Genomic DNA, 22188 nt, shown 5'->3' on the forward strand with positions numbered 1-22188 from the left:
GATCTTCCTCACCCTATTCATGTGTCCATCTGCATTGCTATTATTTCAACAGATAGGAAGTACAGCATAACCCGACTTTTATGTTCCCTGAATTAACATTTTCCCACCATTTACGACATTTTTTATCATTCCTGTCAAATTTCCTATGTCCACAGTGTTAATTTGTGTCCGATTTTGCATTAACATATTTATAATTTTCCTGTGATTATGCATTACGAAAAAGTGTTCCTGGAGAAAAAAATTACGCTGGCAGGATGCGGTAAATATGTAAAAAAATTGGAACAACTCATGACATATTGCCTGCTGCTGCCAAGCTTTACTTGGCTGATGGGAGTAATCAGGTTCATTTGAATAAAGGTCCATGACCAACCACAACAATTTCCAAACTGTCTCTACTGCGCAAATGCAGTTTCATGACTGTTGTGATCATCGTGACACCTTTGTCAAACCATATTTAGCATGTTTCGGTGTTTGGCCACTTCTAATGCTTGTTGACACCGTCATTCACTTTGCGTTGCTCAAATGCTTTAGTTTAAACACAGTGCCGATTATGTACTTTTTTCATGCTGAGCAAAATGTGTTTTGAGAATTTATTCTCTTTGTCAAGTGCAATGTTTATTTATGTATTTTTTGTGATGTTAGACAAACAAATAATGTGAGTGATAGTTTGAGTGTGTGTGGTATTCCACATAACTGAGGAGGAACAGTATCTGATAACCTCAAAAAGACAACTACAGTGGAAGAGATGCAGAATAACACATATTCAAACAACACACAAAATACTTATGTACATATTTGCTCTTGACAACAAGAAAAAATTCTCGAAACACGTCGTGATACATGTGAAAAAATACATAACTAGTGCAATATTTCATTATTTAAATAATGATTGACAGCTGCAGGCTTTCAAAAACATCGATTATGATGTCTGAAACTGAGTTAAATGTTCCTACTTCCCAGACAGTTATCAGTTCCAGTTACATCAGCAGTTTTTATTACATAATAAACCTTTATTAGATAATAAACAAGTCCCTGACAAGTCTTCTGATGCCTGTTATGTACATATATCATACATAAAGAGCAAAAATGCGACAGGGTATGCTATACGTAACTTTACAGCTTAAAACGTTATTTTCCACATTTTACATTTTCCCTTATTTTACAACAATTTTTTGAAGTCCTTTGAAAAGTGTAAAAGTGGGGTTTCACTGTAGTTGTGACATCACCACTTGTCTCACATAGTATCAACCTGCATCTTGAATTTTCTATTTTAAATATAATAAATAAAACAGGTAGTCACTACTTACAGGAAGGAATTCGGATAAATCGATGCTAGACGTATGATTTATATTGGATGGAATGAAAGTTACTTCTTTTTGTGGTTCATGATCCAACATATCCATGGAATCATCCCTTTCTGGAATGAGTCTAGTTGGAGTAGACGATGGTGGTGGTCGTTGTGGAAGTGGAGATCGTAAAGCAGAAGGCTTGGGAGCAATTGGTTTTTCTGGAATATGGGATACACTTTCAACATGTTCTGGTTTTGAACTACTACTGTTATTAATAGGAACAAAATTGCGAGTTAATGATTGTGATCTGGAATGTGATGAGTTAGAACGATTCAGTGCTGGTTCAGATGGACTGTGACGAAGACTGCTCAACCTGAAAGACCAAAATAAGTCACAATAACTAAGTTATCTACAAGTAAAATTAGACAAAATGGCAAAAATATTCACAAAAGTATTTAATAATGAGCAAACTAATTACAAGAACGGTTTTGCACAGAAAAAAAGTGCAGTATGATACTTATATCTTAAGGCTTTGTTGCTGTTTGGCAGACAAAGACAAGAGAACATTAACAGTCATAAACTAGAAAAGTGTTTATTAAGCATTTCACAATAATGGATAATGGCTACAGTGTGTGCATTATGAGGCAATTGCAAAAAAGTTTTTTCTTTTATGTAAGAATGCATGTGCAGTTGCTCACCCATTTTGTTTGAGACACAAAACAAAAATGAGATACATTACTATTGCTAGCAACGAATTTTTTTTTCCCCTTAACTTTTTCTGCATCTCATCATCAGTATGGTATTTAACGTCCAGTTAACAGAGTCGCTCTTCAGTCTTATTCAGTAACTGATTCCTCAATCACAAGTTCCAAAAATCAGACAAATCCAAATGAACTACATAATGAAATTCTTAAGGCTGCTTTTAAACATTTATCCATGATCTGAGGGGAAAGGTTTGCTAATTTGAGTGGATACAATCTTTCCACTTCGCAGGTAAATATGAACAATAGTTTATGTCACTCAAATCCAATGGCTGCAGAGAGCATGCTGATTAACAGTGCACATCATCTGCAGTTTAGTGGAGATGCTGCTTACAAGGAGAGAAACTGGACCTCTAGTACCCACAAGGAAATGTGCTATTAGTTACTAAACTGTGACTTCCTGAGAGATTGGATGCATCAACATTATGTTGCACTTTTTCTCAAAGGGTGAGAGCACTTTCTGAGGTGACATATTTATCTATCAAGCTCATTAAGCACAGGAAGAAATCAAAACTTTGCTAGAGATTCACACCAAATCTCAGTGCTACAGAACACTTGGAATATTTATTGCTGTCCACATTTAATGGTACAGACACTCCACTGAGAGTCATTGTCAGTAATGTAACTGGAACTTTAGTTTGTGCAGTGTGTGCAGAGTAAGAGCAAATGCACAGCATAATTTACAAACAGTTTCAATACACAGAACAAATGAAGTCAACGTTTTGCATGCTGTTACATCAGACACTGTTATTCAGACAAAATGTTTGCGAGTTTTAATACTGTATTAATTCTTGTAGTGTCTTACACCAGTATGTTCCTGTATTTATTTGTTTGTAGAAACATATCACTGAATAAACCTGGATTGTTGCTGAAGATCTGGACCTCAGTACTGACTAAATAGCAAAACACTCCTCCTGTGTCGTGTGGTGGCCGAGCTTATGCAATGGCTTACAAACTGTAGTAATTACTTAATGATAAAAACAATATGTTCATTTTCACTATTTTAATCTGAAGATTTATTTGACAGTAGAACAGTACTATTCCATTGCTGTCCTACAGCCAGTGTGTTATAACTGCTCACTTGAAGGGAGACAAGAATTTAACATCTCATCTCACTGATGACAAGATCACTAGAGATGGAGCAGAATATCTTAACATGACAAGGATTAGAATGGAAGAGGCTCTATTATTTTGCAAGGAGCTATCAAAACCATTCCACTGTATGCCTCAAACACTTCAATAAAACATGAAAAAACCTACATCTACAAGTTGATGAAAGGGAATTTAGCCCCACTTCTCACAAATGCGGTTAGGATGCCTTAATCCATTCAGACCCTCTAGCTACAATTGTGTTCATTAACTTTTACTGTGCCTCAGCTGCAACATAAGTATTTTTTCCCAATGGAAACCTGAGCTACACATTTACAAATGTCAACATTTCCATCATGTGCAAGTGCTGTCAACTGATGGGCATGACTATGAAAACATCAGTAAATCAATATAGCAGCGCGCAGCAGCTCATGACTATCAGAAAACACAGATGTGGTTGGTTCACTATATCCACTGTATAATTGAGTATTGTTATTATTACTTTGCGTGGTAGGTACTGAATGATCATTTTTACTATTTATTGCAATAGAGAATATTTCGTAATCAGTTATTTTAGTCCATAAAATGAAGCCAAGTGTACAAAGTATGTTTCGAAAATGGTTACATATTTTGTATAAATCTTGCTTCTAAAATTATTAAAAAAACTGCCTAAGAGCATTACCACATGAAGAAAAATTTTCCTACCTCCAGAAAAAATTCAGGCCTGAAGGGTAACACATTGCTACACCTCATTTGGATTGTTCACTTCAACAGGAATGTGGGCAACCCACAATAGTTTAATTAGAATTGCAGTGCAGTGCCGCGTGCACATACTTTCAAAAGGGCATGTGTGTGGTGTGCGCAGAGAGTGCCTCAGACTGTGTGTGTGTGTGTGTGTGTGTGTGTGTGTGTGTGTGTGTGTGAAGGGGGGGGGGGGGGGGAGGGGTGGTGGGGGGCACTGTCAGAGCCCACCACGAGCCCCATTTATTTAAAGCCAGCCAAGATGCACTCGGCCTCAGTTCTCTATGTGTACTGTATGTAAAGGATTCCTGCTTAAAGTTACTTAAATACTGTGTTCAAGTTGCTAATGTTTCTGTGGAATAAAGTTGCGTTCAGTCTACTGGTCGGTTGTACTTATACCTAATTACAACATGATTGCCGACGAGTGTGGTCTTATTCTCTGCATAAATTTCTACTCTTGTTGATCCCATGTTTATTCTCATGAAGGCTGATGGTGTTACAGAGAACACTTTACATCAGTTGGTTGAATAACAAGTCATTCACCACAGCACTGCACCACCGGTCACAGGTGCTGGACAATCAAACTCAGGTACTTCAATCATTTGCTTCTGTTTTGTTTAGTTGTCTAGTTGGCATGTTCCTCACTCTGTGTCACCTGCTGTTTTGCCCTCTGCGGCTGCCATGGTTTATCCACCTCCCTTTTCTGTTGAGAAAATGGGACACATGTGAGAAACACTGCGACAACACTTTCAAGCTTTTGGGATTACTGACGCTATATTATGTTGTCCCTTGCTGCCTTCATGGATATTGCCAAGAATATATCAAGTCCTATGTCAACTTGTCTATTTGCAGGATCCAACTTCTTTGAGATTTGACAAAATGTGTGAACTACTTTCAAAATAATGCTTTAAGGACACCCATGTTATTGCATCTCCGGTTGAGCTGTAGGAAGCAACCACATCAATCCTATCGAGCACAGGCAGCTGAACTCCATGCATTAAGTCATCATTTTGTGTCCCACGTGCATGAAGAGCTGTACGCTAATCAAATGATGAGAAATGCTATTGTTCATTTAGTTCCGGACCACGAGGTGTGAGAGTGTGCCCTCCAGTGTGAAAATCCGTCCCTCTCTGACGTTGTAGCTATCACAGTCGTTCAAGGTGTTGTGAGCTGCAGGTAACTGAACTCAGTCATTGTGAGAGATATCAGCTGTCCAACCCTCTCCTCAGATAGTTCACAGGGGAAAGACATGGTTGAAGCGGCCTGCACACAATCACAGTGTGGAGGCAGCTGGCCCCGCTCCCAGCAACAGCCATACTAACAATGTAAGCAGGCCAGTAAACAACCTGCTTTATAAGCTCCTGTCCTGACATTGTTTCATTAACCACGAATGCCCAGATTGTCCAAGACGCTAGGACACCTATCATAATTGAGACAAAATGGGTCACACAGCATCTGTGTGTACTGCAAAAATCCAGCACAACGCTCTTGATGCTGATATGGATGTAAACATTGTATCGGCTATTTCTGTTGCGCCAAAAAAGCTTTTCATTGACGTTACGGTTTTCTGTAAAGTTCTGCACGTGCAAATGGATGCCGGAGCTGCTGTAACCTTGTTAAACTAAAAAACGTACATGGACTTGGGCTCCCCTCTGCTTCTCCCTGTGTCACGAAAGTTGGTAAATTACGATAAACCAAGTATTCCTATTCTCAGCCAATTCTCTGCCCCAGTGACCAACAAGTCAGAAGGCCGGTCACTTACATTTCTTGTTGTAGATAATGCATGTATGGAGAATCTTTTTGGATTTGATGCTTTTGGTTTTACCAATTCAGATGAAATGAATTTAGTGTCTGAGTAAGTGCCACATATGCATATTCTGAGTTTTCCTCTTTGTTCTCTCCTAGATTGGGGTGTACCAACAATTTTCAATCAAAGAAACCGTCAGGCCAGTAATGCCTTTGCAGTGGTTTTCAAGTTTCTGTGAAAACACAATCTACAGTGGATACATACCCGATATCGCACCTTGATGAACTCCTTGCAAAGTTATCAGGTGGTCAATATTTCTCAAAAAAATGACTTGTCAGATGCCTATAGACAACTCGCTTTAGATACAGAGTCACAATGTATCTTAGTTGTCAATAATCCTTTTGGCCTGTACCAATAACTGCGATTACATTTTTTTACATCTTTTGGAACAACTTACAGCATCTGCGCTGGGTTATGCAAACTATTTGGGTGACATTATAGTTTCCAGTGCCTGGAATGAGGAACATTCACAAAATCTTTGTGCTCTTTTCTTCTGTTGTCCAAGCGGTCAGGCTGAAGTGTAATTTAGAAAAACGTCAATTTTTTTCAACATTCTATCATTTTATCTTGGGTTTGAAGTCCCTCGCAAGGGTCTCAAACCCCTGCATCTATAAGTTTCTGCTACTGTATCATTTCCACACCCTACGTCAGTCAAAGAACTTCAGGTTTTTCTAGGCAAAGTCGCCTACCACCATAAATTTTTGCCTAGGACAGTAACAATTGCGCAGCCTTTACAGGCATTGCTGTGCAAAGAGACTAAATTTCGCCGGTCACCGGCTTGTGAAACCGTTTTCCACCCTTAAGACCATGCTGAAATCTGCGCTGTGCTTAGTGACATACCAACTGCACTTGATCCTTGCAATGGACACTTCACAGTAGAGGTTGGGGGCAGTACTGGCTTACAGATATCCTGATGGCTCCGAGCAGTCTATTTCTTATGTCTCAAAAATGCTCCTGCTCAAACTAGATACTCTCAGATAGAAAAGGAAGCTTTGGCCATTGTATATGCTGTGAAGAGATTCCACGTTTTCCTCTATGGTAACAAATCACAAACCATTGGTTTCCTTATTCAGTCCTCCTGTATTTTTACCAGATAAAGCGGTACATCTCAATCAACATCGGGTTCTTTTTCTTTCGCATTACAACTGCGATTCATTTCCACCTTACAATTCATCAAACAAATGCCAACACTTTGTTCCACCTGCCAGCCAACCTGAGCCCAGGATTTGTTCAGGAGGAATTGCTTTGTTTCCAGACTGATGTCGCCACCCAGCAAATAGTTGATGGTTTCCTGTAACTAGCACACGGATCGTGAAGGTGTAACTTTGGATCCCGTTTTGCGGAAGATCATAACATTCATACAACATGGTCTAATGCATCCAAGCCCCTGAGTATTTAATACGCCTTTCAGCATCGATTCCCTGTTGTGAATGGTTTTCTACTATTAGACATAGATCATGCAGACCTTTGGATAGTGATCCCCTCAGTGCTTCGTTCAGAGGGTCTCCGTTTATTACATGCACGTCATTGGCGTGCGCCATGCACAAAAGCCTTGGCCCACTGACAAGTGTGTTTTGGCCCAGCTTGGATGGTGACGTTACATGCCTGGTTGCCTCCTGTTCACAGTGTGCAACACACCAAGCAGCTCCCAGGGTGTCGTCTCCTTGGCCAATAGCATCACATGCATGGGGCCATATACATTTGGATTTCACTGGCTCCTTTCTCCATGCTTATTGGCTGTTGGTCATTGACGCATATTCTCATTTTCCGTATGTCGTTCATTGCATTTCCACATCCACAACTGCCATCATCGCAGCCATGTCCAAATTTTGTTCACGTAGAGGTTTGCCCATGGTGTTAAGTGTCCAATAACGGCCCAGAATTTTCATCACAAGAGTTTGCAGCATTTTGTGATTTTCGCAGTATCCATCACATCCTCGCCCAGGTGTTCTATCCACAGTCTCATGATGAGGTGAAACATCTGGTGCAAATGTTAAAAACTCAGACAAAAAAGTATGTTACTAACTCTTCGTCTAACATTGCCTTAGATCTGTTTCTCTCCTCATACCATTTCACACCGTTCGGCGAGAAGAGCCCAGAAGAAATACTCCACAGATGCCAGCCAAGGACAATGCTACACCTCCTGCATCCACCACCAGGACGTCAACTGTTGCAGCCCTCTTCCGGCTGGGTGTGGCTGCCTGCACAAGCAGTTTTCAGGGTGTATACGTGGACAAGGAAAAAAAAATTCCCAGATTTTTCCTAGATTTCCCGGTTAAAATTGCACTTTCTCCTGGGTGAAATACACTTTTTCCGTGCTAAGTGACAGTATACTCTTCCTCGGCACTGTAAAACTCATCAATCCTTTGAATGTTTATGGTTTTATATATGGATGTAGAATTTCCCGGCACTTTAGAAAATGAAACTCAGGAGGGAAAAACTCGTTTTCAAAGACCTTCGATGTGCAGCAACATGTACGCTGCATATTTCCGTATTACGAAGGTATAAATTTGAATTCTACCAAACACCGCATGTCACTTTCCGAAAACACTGAAATCGAGATTGCGATGCGCTTTTGGAAACCAGTCGTAGCACGTCACGTGATCTCACCACCTGATGACAGCATAGGACATGTGATGTAGTCAGCCAATAGCAGCAAGATCACTCTTAAGTAGTGCGAACACACAAATAACAAAAATTAATCGTTTAAATTAAAGCTGGAAGAGAAGGTAAGCTTCCACATATAATGTTGATCATTTTTGCGCGTGTACACTTTAAGATACATCACACAAATACGCCAGTAAAATTTTTAATAATGACGTAAATACCTGATCTTCTGGGCTCTAAATTCTTCTAAATGGTCGTCCTCAAAAAGTTAATTTTTAAATGAGAGTCAAACGCTTTGTGGTTTAAGAAATTCATCGTACATTCTCGCACACAGTTCATCTTGTGTAAAAGGAAATTTGGTTTGAGTGTAAAGCTTTTCAAACCACGATTCGCAATAATTTCCTGCGACCTGTTAGAACTAGGTTTGTTTCAGCAGTTGGAAGATAGCGCCAGATAACAGACGTCACCGCGCTTAGGCAGCTACGATGACATAGGAAGCCCATATGTTCGTACGTGTAAAACATTAAAAGATCTTACATTATGTCATAAAAGAAACAAGACATCAGAGGATACTTCAAGAGCATCAGAATTTCGTAAACCATACTAAAATGCATAATTCGGCTTAAAATGCACATTCCTATGTCCAGATTCGTAGGTAAATTTTCTTGGAGTACCAGTACTGTATTATCTCATGTTTGGTTCTTTATTATGGCATAATGCCATACGTGCACTTGAAATGCAGCGAACAATTGAAACTAGCCATAGTGTGAAATTAAACACTTCGATTCAAATAAATTGACTGCCTCAGCAGAAAAGATTAATGAAAGCCAAATCTCTTTAGAAAACCGACAAAAATAACTTCATTGTTCTGCAAGGCGATTAATGCTTGACTGTCAGGAAGGTGGAAATAAAATCTAAAACTAATAACATATTTTAGCCTTCCGTAATTCATCTGATAACTCCCGGGCGCAAAAATCAGTTTATCATTAAACGTGAGAGCAATAAACAAGGAGGAAGCAACAAAATCATTGAACGAAAACACAGGTCACATGGTGATGACCCATCTCCCCACCACAACTCAGACTGCTCTGGGCATCAGCCCCAGATTTACTATATTTCCAAACCGGGGCAATATTAAGTAGTGGCACCCAGCCATACTCCCTGTAACCAGAAGCGAAAGAAGGTACTACTACTACTACTACTACTACTACTACTACTACTACTACACGACTCAACTGCGCATGTGCAAGAGCCCGGCCACAACTGCTCGAACGAGTATAATTTAAACAGTTCTCACGTCACGCTCATCGGAGGCAATTTGTTGTTATGAAGCATTGCATAGTCTTCCTAAAGCCTTTGACACACTTTGCTGTTGGCAAAAGCTTGTATGAGCACTGTATTTTGTTGTTGTATACGGCACATTTCCTTTGCAACTTAAGTTTTATTTTCGTTTTTATTTCTCTCGTTTATGTTTTCTTGCTGCAGTATTATTCTGCAATAGCGAGATACAGTAATATCCTTTGTTACAGTATTGATTCTTACCAGTCAAAACCACAAAAATTTAACTGAAAACTAAAACACTGAAAAATTCCCGGAATTCTAAACAATTCCCGGTTTTCTCCCGGATGAAAAAATTCCCAGGTTTTTCCCGGATCTCCCGGTTGTCCCGGGTCGTATACACCCTGGGTTTTAGACTTTGCCCGAAGTGGATTCCAGCTGTCATCACCAGATGCTGGGGGGCAGCCCTTCGCGTGGATGGCTGGGTGCCCCCGATGTCACATCATCACCTCTGAGCCCATCATCATTGGGCGTTGCATCACACATTGCTGCTGCAAGTGAGGGCATCCATCCTCGGTGCCAAGCCAGCAGTTCCCCTATTGCTTCTGACACCATTGTCATATGTTCCTGTGCAGCCACTGATAACAGTATCATCAGCACTGCGGGCACCATCACCAGAGCTGATGCCCGAGGTCGACATGGAAACAGCCCCGACATTGCTGGTGTTGCCATATGATTTGACACGGGAAGGTGGGCACAAAATGTGTCCATGCCTGAAGCACTTAAGACCATATGCTCCCATTGAATCATGCCACCTTAGCCAGAGCCCAGTGGACGAGGAGGACAGTATGTATGTCTCAAGAATCAGTGATCTAAGAGGAGGAGTGTGGTGACACCTGCGCATACTTTCAAAAGGCTGCATGTGTGGCAGTGCTATGTCTTTCAAGGAGCGTACCTCGTTTCATGATGTGCTGCCTTAGATTAACAACACCAACTTCTTATACATCTCTACTTTCCACGTCTCTACATTGAACTACAAAACTGCCGACTAGCCATCACTACTGGGAGCTACTGATGTAATGTCTTGCACCTCTGCACTTAAAGCAGGTCATCAGAAATCATTGCTGATAAACCTCTACGCTTGGGCACAAGGACATAAAACTTCTTTCAGTCCTTCCGCACTCGGCATGTAGCTTGTCTGATCTACATCGATCCCAAATACCTGGGTGGATGAAACAATATGCTGGCGAAATTAGTCACCATGTCCTGCAACTCTCTCTCTCTCTCTCTCTCTCTCTCTCTCTCTCTCTCTCTGTGTGTGTGTGTGTGTGTGTGTGTGTGTGTGTGTGTGTGTGTGTGTGGCGGGCTCTGACGATGACTTCACACGTGGCGCTTGCGTGCGCGCGTGCCCTCGACCACGCACACGCTTAAGTGTGTGTGCGTGTGCGCGCGCGCCCACACACACACACACACACACACACACACACACACACACACACTTAAGCATGTGCGTGGTCGAGGGCACGCAAGCGCCACGTGTGAAGTCATCATCAGAGCCCGCCAAGGACCCCAGTCTCTATACAGTTAGCCGAGTTAAGCTCAGGCTCAGTTCTCTATATGTATTGCTATGGTTCTTTGTGTATGGGATTGGTTTCTGCTGATTGTTACTTAAATACTGCATTCAAGTTATCAATGCTTCTGTGGAATAAAGTTGCATTCAGTCATTCTATACTTATACACTACTTACACTTAATTACAGCGAGTAGTGGTTCTTATTTGTTCTGATAACTGTTTTGCATATCAAATAACATACGACTGCTGTTAAATGGAAAAAACAGTCAATAGTTTTCATATCATTATAATGGCCACAATAATGAAATACCATAAATATGTGCACCTTTCACAAGCTTATTATTGTTTACTGAGAAGGTATGGTAAGAGTTTGCTTTATAACTATTAGACTGCTTTGATTAATATTATTACAATGAGTAAAGAATCTGTAAATATCTTTGTCTTTATAAACCATAGACAGTTTTTGAGCTTACACATAAGGAAAAGTGACACTGTTTTCTCCGAGAGCTTCAAGGTTTCCTAGGGGTTATTTACAGAAAGAAAGAGAAAGAGAGAGAGAGAGAGAGAGAGAGAGAGAGAATATCAATTCAGTATTTTTCTTCTCAGATAGTGCGACCAATCACAAGCACAAATATATGGCAAGTCTCAATTCAAGGCTGAACAAAATCTCAGTAGTTAAGCTTCTTTGGATTTACGACAAGCTGAGTTCCCGTAGCTGCTTGGTAAGCAAGTGAATTCTGAGCTTCACATCAATAGCACATACTACAATTTCCCACTAATTCAGAGAGGAAATTTTCGATGAATCCCTTTAGGTGCAGTTACAGCTTTGAAACACACTACTAAACAAATGCCATAGTCTTTAAACAAAATATTCAGTTAATAACTGAGGCAGTTAGAAGCAAAGGGGTGTGACAAAACCGAATATCTGGAGATATGTGCACCATATTGCAGTGGAAGAACTAATCTATTTTGTGGGAAATGGATTTAAGTTTACCAGGTGATTTCAATAGCTTCCCAGCATTTATTTGAAGAACCGCTTAGCAACAAATGTTTTCTCTTTGGATGCAAAGAGATGCAAGTGCACATACACATCTTTGGTTCTCAATGTTTTGTAAACTAGTGTGATCACATGATTTGAAGCATTAGAATTTGGCAGATTATAAGTTTTTTTGCAATCAAAACACTAAAACAGAAGAGTGGAAGGAGGTGAAAAGATTAAGAATAATACAGATAATGAACAGACAGGCAGTGAAAATGCTAATGTGATGGTTTCCTGAGGTACGTACAACAACTTCCTCAATCTGCACTGTCCCTCACTGCCTTTAGTGACAATGCACGGATCAGAATTAAAACAAAAACGTCATTAAGTGTTCGATGTATATTATAAAGTACACCTCACTGAAGACAATTAACCATAAGTCCCTGATTTCAGGCCACTCCTGTACAGAACATTTCATAAGACTACCCTCAATGATGACATGAATTTTGATTCCATCGACTTATGACAATGAAATAAAGGACGCCAAAGTTCAGCCATAATACCTGCCATAACAGAAATACTAGATATGCAGCAGTTACTTCCATTTGTGCCTCTAATTTACAACCATTCTATACAAATCTTAAGCACAAATCAAAAAAATCTGTTTATAAACCATATAGGAGGTCACCTGGAAGTGGAGAGCCAAGAACACAAACTGCTAATGATGTGGAGCACTCTGATGATACTATGTGGGACTCTGAATAGACATTTCCCGCAATAAAAACAAAATGGGAGTGTTTGTATGTGTAAGTGCTAAGAGTTTGCTCAGAAATTTTTGTTTCTGTACGTAACACTGTCTATTCATTCCATTCCATTACACATATAATCAATAAAAGTTATACGAATGGATTAATGTAATAAGTAAAACTAGGGTCAAATATTGTATTACATTGTTGTGGGTCATTCCAAACCTGGTGGTAATGTGAGCCAAAGAGATGTACGCTGGGGTGACAGAAGTCATGGGACAGCGATGCGCACATACACAGATGGCGGTAGTATCACATACACAAGGTATAAAAGGGCAGTGCATTGGCAGAGCTGTCATTTGCACTCAGGTGATTCATGTGAAATGTTACTGGATGTGATTATGGCCGTACCCTGGTAACTAACAGATTTTGAATGCAGAATGGTAGTTTGAGCTAGATGAATGGGTCATTTCATTCCAGAAATCATTAGGGAATTCAATATTCCACGATCCAAAGTGTGAAGAGTGTGCTGAGAATACCAAATTTCAGGCATTACCTCTCTCAACATACAATGCAGTGGCTTTATTTAACAACAGAGAGCACTGGCAATTGTGTAGAGTTGTCAGTGTTAACACACAAGCAACACTGCATGAAATAACCACAGAAATCAATATGGGACGCATGACAAACGTATCCATTATGACAGTGTGGCAAAATTTGGTGTTAATTGGCTATGGCAGAAGATGACTGACATGAGCACCTTTGCTAACAGCATGACATCAACTGCAGTGCCTCTTCTGGGCTCCTGACCATATTGGTTGGACCCTTGAACCCTGGAAAACCACAGCCTGGTCAGAGAAGTCCTGATTTCAATTGGCAAGAGCTGATGGTACGGCACGAGTGTGGTACAGACCTGATGAAGCCATGGACCACAAGGCCAGAAGGCACTGTGCAAGCTGATGGTAGTTCCATCAAGGTGTGAGCTGTGTTTACTTGGAATGGACTGGGACCCTTGGTTCAACTGAACTGATCATCAGCTGGCTACTTGAAGACCATCGGCAGCCATTCATTTATGGATGACACTGCGCTATGTCACTGGACCACAACTGTTCAGGACTGGTTTGAAAAACATACCAGACAATTCGAGTGAATGATTTCGTGACCCAGATCACTGCCCTGTATGAATCTCATCAAACATTTACAGAACATAATCAAGAGGTCAGTCTGTGCCCCAAATCCTGCACCAGCAACACTTTCGCTATTATGGATGGCTATAGAGGCAGGATGGCTCAAAAGTTTTGCAGGAGACTTCCAATGACTCATTGAGTCCATGTCATGTCAAGCTGCTGCACTATGTTGGGCTAAAGGAGGTCCGACATGGTATTAGGAGGTATCCCACGACTTTTTTCACCTCTGTGTAAGTGACATCTTTGGAGAAAGAAGGGTGTAAGTGCTAACTAGACTATTGATAAAACATTACTGAGCACATTCTGGATTTAATCCACTGATATTGCATGTATAGCTTCATTAATAACAACTGCATGTGATGGTTACTGTCAACAATGTAACAAATGAACATAGAATTTTAAATTTGAAGCTTGTTTCCTCATTTTGTCACTTGCACCCCTTTGCTTTTAACTGCATTGATTACAAAAGCTGTTTTATGAACATTTTAGAAATCATTGTGTCTCCTCCGGCACTTCTAAGCAATGTAATATATCAATTTACATAAACTATAAACAATCCAACTGAACTCACTTCACAGGAAAATCCATTTCTGGGAACTCAGATGAATCCTTATATGAATTCAGTCTACGAGAATTGTGCTTTGAGCGTGGCGAACTTGTAGCCTGTGGATGCATAGGCGTGGAGAACTGTGAGTCTATTACTATGTCACTGTTTGGAGAATCAGCAGGCAACCTGACCACAGCTGGCAGTGACTGGGAAGTTTCACTCAAGTTGATGCTGCTCAGGCTCCTTGAGCTTAGGTACACCTCTGCTTCACTTGAGGCTGGGTGCAGCGCTTGAGGTATTGCTGGGTCTAGAAGATTTCACAAAGAATCTGTTTGAGTTATGTTTATTTCCCAATCAGAGATGACAAAAACTAACTCTTACTGGACAGAAAAAAATTAATTACTGCTCATCACACATGCATTTTTCAATCAGAAAACAAAAAATAAAATAAGGAATTTCCACTATTTTAGAACTTTACATGAGAAAGATAGGTTTGTATTAATTACTGTTGCAAGTACAACAGTAAATTATATATATATATTTTTTTTTTTAATAATGAACAGCCTCAGTTGCATCGTTTACCTACAATTTACCTAGGTTTCAGTTGGGGTAACCCAACCTTCTTCAGAATAACAGTATCTACTGTTTGTCCATAGTGCACATTGTCAAGCTAAAACTACAGTGTTCCAGTACAGCAGTCATGGCTGCCGCAGCACAGTCGCGAAGTGGGGCCAAGGCAGTGCCAGATAAGTTTTACAGTTTAACGATAATTTATGGACTTGTAGTTTTAGCTTGACGATGTCCACTATGGAAAAACAGTAGATACTGTTATTCTGAAGTAGGTTGGGTTATCCTGACTGAAACCTAGGTAAGTTCTAGGTAAACGGTGCAACTGAGACTGTTCATTATTAAAATTAAAATTTATACAGTTGATGACAGGGCGGCGAAATATTGAAGATATTTAACAACAGTATTTATTAAAATATAGAATTACTTAATCTTAAGAAAATAGCACCAATACTTAAAAATTTAATAGGTACCTGTAGTTATTATTGTACAGAATAATAAGCTAGCACCTAAAGTAAAAGCTTATGTAGTATTTAATTTCTTTCTAAGAAACTGCACACATACCAAAATATATGGCAACTCCCATGCCTCTTCAGACACATTCATATCTGCACATATATTTCTTCTTCTTTTTCCTGTCTTTAGTTCCTTATTGTTAAATAACAGAAGAAGTATATGTAACAAATTCCCACATAGTCGATGCAAGCACATACGCAAGACTAAAATGTCACTAAGCTTTTTTTTGTGTGTGTGTGTGTGTGTGTGTGTGTGTGTGTGTGTGTGTGCGCGCGCGCGCGCGCGCGTGAAATATCTCAACCACACAGCGAATTGTTATCTTTTTATTCATTCCATTATTTATATTCCACCAAGGAATTCCCATTACCCTACCATACTGTAAGATTTTTTTAAAGTCCTAATGAAAGGTTCAGTATCCAAGAACACACGCATCTTGTTAGAAATTAACAGATATGACAAAAAAAGTACAAATGGCTCTGAGCACTATGGGACTCAACTGCTGTGGTCATAAGTCCCCTAGAACTTAGAACTACTTAAACCTAACTAACCTAAGGACATCACACACATCCATGCCCGAGGCAGGATTCGAACCTGCGACCGTAGCGGTCGTGCGGTTCCAGACTGTAGCGCCTTTAACCGCTCGGCCACTCCGGCCGGCAAAAAAAGTACAATACTGCTAAAAAATGTAAGGAAAGAAGCCATAGAAGACAATGCTACAAAGTTTGTGTATATCACATATTTTAATAACGTATTTTTAGAAGTAGGTGACAAAATTTGGCTCAGTAAGTTCAGAAGACAAATCAGACACAATTCAGTGAAATGAAAGCTCCTCACATAATCACATTTGAAATACAGAAAATCGCCATGACCCTCGAAAGTAAAAATTCCAATAAGACGTGAAAAAGTTGTGGCCTTTACTTTCTTAGTTATGTCTGTAATATTTAAGCAATTCAATGATTTTTCCCCTTACAGATTAAAATATGCCAGTGTTGGGCTTTTCTATAAGAAAGACGATTCCACAATTTTTGAGATCTGTTTTCCAGGATTGTCACTAACTCACTCGTGTAGTAACTGGATGCTTAGTGAATCAAAGTACGGATTTCAAAAGTTCTGCTCTACCGAGTAGCAGTTTATACATTCACCGGGAACATAATAAAATTTTTAACTGGTAACGTAATGCCATTTGCAATCTTCTGCAACTTACTGGACGACTTTGGCTGTGTCAACTACAAATTCCTTATGGGAAGTTAGGTTTTTATGAGATACATTATGCAGCACAAGTTTTGTTTTATTCCTATTTAAAAATCATGATGTAGAGAGAGTTGCTGTAGGATGATCACGTAACATGAAAAGTGGTGCTGCATCATCCATGTAGGGTGAAATCACAGTGGACATTCTGAAGGATGTAGTTGCGGGCCTGCTGCTGTTCTTGCTCCTCTTAATGAGTTATCATTTAAATTAGGATGAAGAATTAGTCACTTTTGCAGATGATCAAGCATTAATGTCAAACCAAACACATAATATCTACTGGCAAAATAGCAGCATAAGTGATGTTTTTGCTAAAGTTAATAATTGGTTTCGAACAAATTGGTTAGCTTTAAAATTTGAATAAAACACAGTTCATCCAGTTTTGTGCAGCCAAAATACCCTACCTGCTATTGACACTATGTGCCAACAATAAATAGTAAACAAGATAAAATTTCTACATTCACAGATGTGCATTCTCATGAAAACAAACTGGAAAAACTGAGATACATAATACATTTTCTATCTCTAATGTTCAACAGGGTAATAGTCTGGAATAACTCTTCACTTGTTGTTGTTGTGGTCTTCAGTCCTGAGACTGGTTTGATGCAGCTCTCCATGCTACTCTATCCTGTGCAAGCTTCTTCATCTCCCAGTACCTACTGCAACCTACATCCTTCTGAATCTGCTTAGTGTATTGATCTCTTGGTCTCCCTCTACGATTTTTACCCTCCACGCTGCCCTCCAATGCTAAATTTGTGATCCCTTGATGCCTCAATAAATGCCCTACCAACCGATCCCTTCTTCTAGTCAAGTTGTGCCACAAACTTCTCTTCTCCCCAATCCTATTCAATACCTCCTCATTAGTTACGTGATCTACCCACCTTATCTTCAGCATTCTTCTGTAGCACCACATTTCGAAAGCTTCTATTCTCTTCTTGTCCACACTAGTTATCGTCCATGTTTCACTTCCATACATGGCTACACTCCATACAAATACTTTCAGAAACGACTTCCTGACACTTAAATCTATACTCGATGTTAACAAATTTCTCTTCTTCAGAAACAATTTCCTTGCCATTGCCAGTCTACATTTTATATCCTCTCTACTTCGACCATCATCAGTTATTTTACTCCCTAAATAGCAAAACTCCTTTACTACTTTAAGTGTCTCATTTCCTAATCTAATCCCCTCAGCATCGCCGGACTTAATTTGACTACATTCCATTATCCTCGTTTTGCTTTTGTTGATGTTCATCTTATATCCTCCTTTCAAGACACTGTCCATTCCGTTTAACTGCTCTTGCAAGTCTTTTGCTGTCTCTGACAGAATTACAATGTCATCGGCGAACCTCAAAGTTTTTACTTCTTCTCCATGAATTTTAATACCTACTCCGAATTTTTCTTTTGTTTCCTTTACTGCTTGCTCAATATACAGATTGAATAACATCGGGGAGAGGCTACAACCCTGTCTCACTCCTTTCCCAACCACTGCTTCCCTTTCATGCCCCTCGACTCTTATAACTGCCATCTGGTTTCTGTACAAATTGTAAATAGCCTTTCGCTCCCTGTATTTTACCCCTGCCACTTTCAGAATTTGAAAGAGAGTATTCCAGTTAACGTTGTCAAAAGCTTTCTCTAAGTCTACAAATGCTAGAAACGTAGGTTTGCCTTTTCTTAATCTTTCTTCTAAGATAAGTCGTAAGGTTAGTATTGCCTCACGTGTTCCAACATTTCTACGGAATCCAAACTGATCTTCCCCGAGGTCCGCTTCTACCAGTTTTTCCATTCGTCTGTAAAGAATTCGCGTTAGTATTTTGCAGCTGTGACTTATTAAACTGATAGTTCGGTAATTTTCACATCTGTCAACACCTGATTTCTTTGGGATTGGAATTATTATATTCTTCTTGAAGTCTGTGGGTATTTCGCCTGTCTCATACATCTTGCTCACCAGATGGTAGAGTTTTGTCATGACTGGCTCTCCCAAGGCCATCAGTAGTTCTAATGGAATGTTGTCTACTCCTGGGGCCTTGTTTCGACTCAGGTCTTTCAGTGCTCTGTCAAACTCTTCACGCAGTATCTTATCTCCCATTTCATCTTCATCTACATCCTCTTCCATTTCCATAATATTGTCCTCAAGTACATCGCCCTTGTATAAACCCTCTATATAGTCCTTCCACCTTTCTGCCTTCCCTTTTTGCTTAGAACTGGGTTGCCATCTGAGCTCTTGATATTCATACAAGTGGTTCTCTTCTCTCCAAAGGTCTCTTTTAATTTTCCTGTAAGCAGTATCTATCTTACCCCTAGTGAGACAAGCCTCTACATCCTTACATTTGTCCTCTAGCCATCCCTGCTTAGCCATTTTGCACTTTCTGTCGATCTCGTTTTTGAGACGTTTGTGTTCCCTTTTGCCTGCTTCATTTACTGCATTTTTATATTTTCTCCTTTCATCAATTAAATTCAATATTTCTTCTGTTACCCAAGGATTTCTATTAGCCCTCGTCTTTTTACCTACTTGATCCTCTGCTGCCTTCACTACTTCATCCCTCAGAGCTACCCATTCTTCTTCTACTGTATTTCTTTCCCCCATTCCTGTCAATTGTTCCCTTATGCTCTCCCTGAAACTCTCTACAACCTTTGGTTCTTTCAGTTTATCTAGGTCCCATCTCCTTAAATTCCCACCTTTTTGCAGTTTCTTCAGTTTCAATCTGCAGTTCATAACCAATAGAGTGTGGTCAGAATCCACATCTGCCCCTGGAAATGTCTTACAATTTAAAACCTGGTTCCTAAATCTCTGTCTTACCATTATGTAATCTATCTGATACCTATTAGTATCTCCAGGATTCTTCCAGGTATACAACCTTCTTTTATGATTCTTGAACCAAGTGTTAGCTATGATTAAGTTATGCTCTGTGCAAAATTCTACAAGGCGGCTTCCTCTTTCATTTCTTCCCCCCAATCCATATTCACCTACTATGTTTCCTTCTCTCCCTTTTCCTACTGACGAATTCCAGTCACCCATGACTATTAAATTTTCGTCTCCCTTCACTACCTGAATAATTTCTTTTATCTCGTCATACATTTCATCAATTTCTTCATCATCTGCAGAGCTAGTTGGCATATAAACTTGTACTACTGTAGTAGGCATGGGCTTTGTGTCTATCTTGGCCACAATAATGCGTTCACTATGCTGTTTGTAGTAGCTAACCCGCACTCCTATTTTTTTATTCATTATTAAACCTACTCTTCACTTAGGCAAAAATATTCATAGAACACAAAAAACTAATTAGAATTATATGTGGAACTCACACAGCTACATCTCATGAGCATCTGTTTAAGGAACTGGGAATATTAGCCACAGCTGCATAGTATACTTACCGATTAAATTAACTGTCAACAATTCACTGCAGTTTGATAGCAACAGAGAAATTAACAACAACTCACTGCAGTTTGATAGCAACAGAGAAACTAATAAATACATTACCAGAGAGGAATACAATCTGCACTTCCTTCCTGTGAATCTAACTGTGACACAAGAAAGAGTGAAAGTCAAAGCTATAGAACTTGTTGGTAGTCTACCTATGCAAATGAAACATCTGACAGACATGAGTGTTTTCAAAAGTGGTTCAAAGTTGATTCCCCTTAGCAATGCCTCCTACAATACACAGGACTTCTTGAATAGCAAAAGGTAGTCAATTACACATCCGCAAATGGAGAGTACGAGACCAACTAAATACATATATATTTTTAAATGTCTATGGAATTTCTGTTCAGCTGAATGTTCCACATCATAATGTTAATCATGAATTCGATCTATAGGTCATGAATCTTGGCAGCAACCTTGGTTAGGCAATAATGGCATTCTCGCAGCAATAAGTATCTGACAGACGCAAAAAACCTTATGCTTTAACATTATTCACAAGGTATGAATTACTGTACAATTTTGTTAGCTCTTATAAGATCCTCACAAATTTGTTCATTATCATCTGACAAATTCTAAACAAAAGTGATGAGTTGCACACTTATGAAATGTCAAGCAGCTGATATAAATGAAAATTTTAAAAATATTTTACAGGTTGCCATAAATAAATACTGGTGGACTACACAGAATACAAACACTGTAACAAACTGAATGGCAGGAACAAAGTTCACAGTTTAATGCCCCATATACATGTAACTCATCTGAGGTGGCACAAAAACTCTGATTGAATAAGCATGGGAATATTCGCCATGGCTTTGCTGAAAGAACTGTCTCATCATGTGCCTGAAGGAACCCCAAATCAGGATGGTTGTACAAGGGTGTGATATCTGCTGCTCCTCTAAACAAGTCAAATATTTGAGGCACTGTACAATACCAGTCAGTTTGGGGTCGAGCTGGACTATAATGGCTGACTGTAGACTACCAATAAATAGAAGTGTGGATGAAATACAAGTTTTTGTTACCATGGGAAAAGCTACATTCTACTAATGGAAATAAATAGGCATTGTTTCTTCAGAAGATATGATAACAAAAGTAGTATTTACAATTACACCTGCATTTTCCAAGAATGTATAAGGTGTTCTGAACACAAATATCAAACTCACCATTAGAAAGAGCAGGGAACGAGTTACGAGGGGGTGTTGACGCAGCTGTAACACAAAGCAAAAGCAAATATGAAGTCCACAACAACAATAAAAATCACATGTGCTCTATGAATCAATAAATTCATACAAGTATAATTGCAAACATAACATTTTGAAAGGAAAAATGCTGGAAATTTTTAATTCATATTATTAGAGTTTTTTTTATTCCTAACAATACATTGCACCCCTGTCATATCACAAGCAATGATGGTAGTCACAGGACAGCTAAAGTCATCTGAAGTATAAAATTACAAAAGCCAGAAAAGATATACTTTATTTCTATTTCACTCACACGCTTAGTTCTCTCATAACATGATGATTGACAGATGCACAGGAAAGAACAAAACTGAAAACAACTCACCATCATCAGGTGGTGCAGGGAAAGGTTCAGGTTCAAGAGGAGGTGTTCGACTAACTGTAACAAACAAGTAGATGCAAAACTTAATGCAGATCACACACATGCTCTCTACAGATGCTAAAAATAACATTTCTGATCTAAGTGAAATAAAGGAATTTGTAAATATTAGTAACTATTACTCTAAGGAAAAACTGAATAGTATTCCAGAGTTAACAGCATAGTAGATATTAGCAGAAGCTGTCTGGCTATTACTCTTTGGGACAAACAGTTACACTC

General features: G+C 39.4%; 1 protein-coding gene across 2 annotated transcripts in view; it reads right to left on the reverse strand.

The window, feature by feature from the left end:
- The window catches only part of LOC126235726 (katanin p80 WD40 repeat-containing subunit B1-like), a 142799-nt gene that overhangs the window by 73693 nt on the left and 46918 nt on the right, over positions 1 to 22188 (reverse strand). Inside the window, exons 8-11 of one of the 2 annotated variants that reach the window (XM_049944500.1) lie at positions 21916 to 21969; positions 21516 to 21560; positions 14628 to 14910; positions 1308 to 1662 (exon numbers count right to left, since the gene is read on the reverse strand). In XM_049944500.1, coding sequence (XP_049800457.1) covers positions 1308 to 1662; positions 14628 to 14910; positions 21516 to 21560; positions 21916 to 21969 — 737 coding nt within the window. The remainder of the gene's footprint in view (positions 1 to 1307; positions 1663 to 14627; positions 14911 to 21515; positions 21561 to 21915; positions 21970 to 22188) is intronic. The other variant, XM_049944501.1, reaches the window with a different exon arrangement.

Source organism: Schistocerca nitens, chromosome 2 (assembly GCF_023898315.1).
Source record: "Schistocerca nitens isolate TAMUIC-IGC-003100 chromosome 2, iqSchNite1.1, whole genome shotgun sequence".
In the NCBI taxonomy this organism is placed as follows: domain Eukaryota; kingdom Metazoa; phylum Arthropoda; class Insecta; order Orthoptera; family Acrididae; genus Schistocerca; species Schistocerca nitens.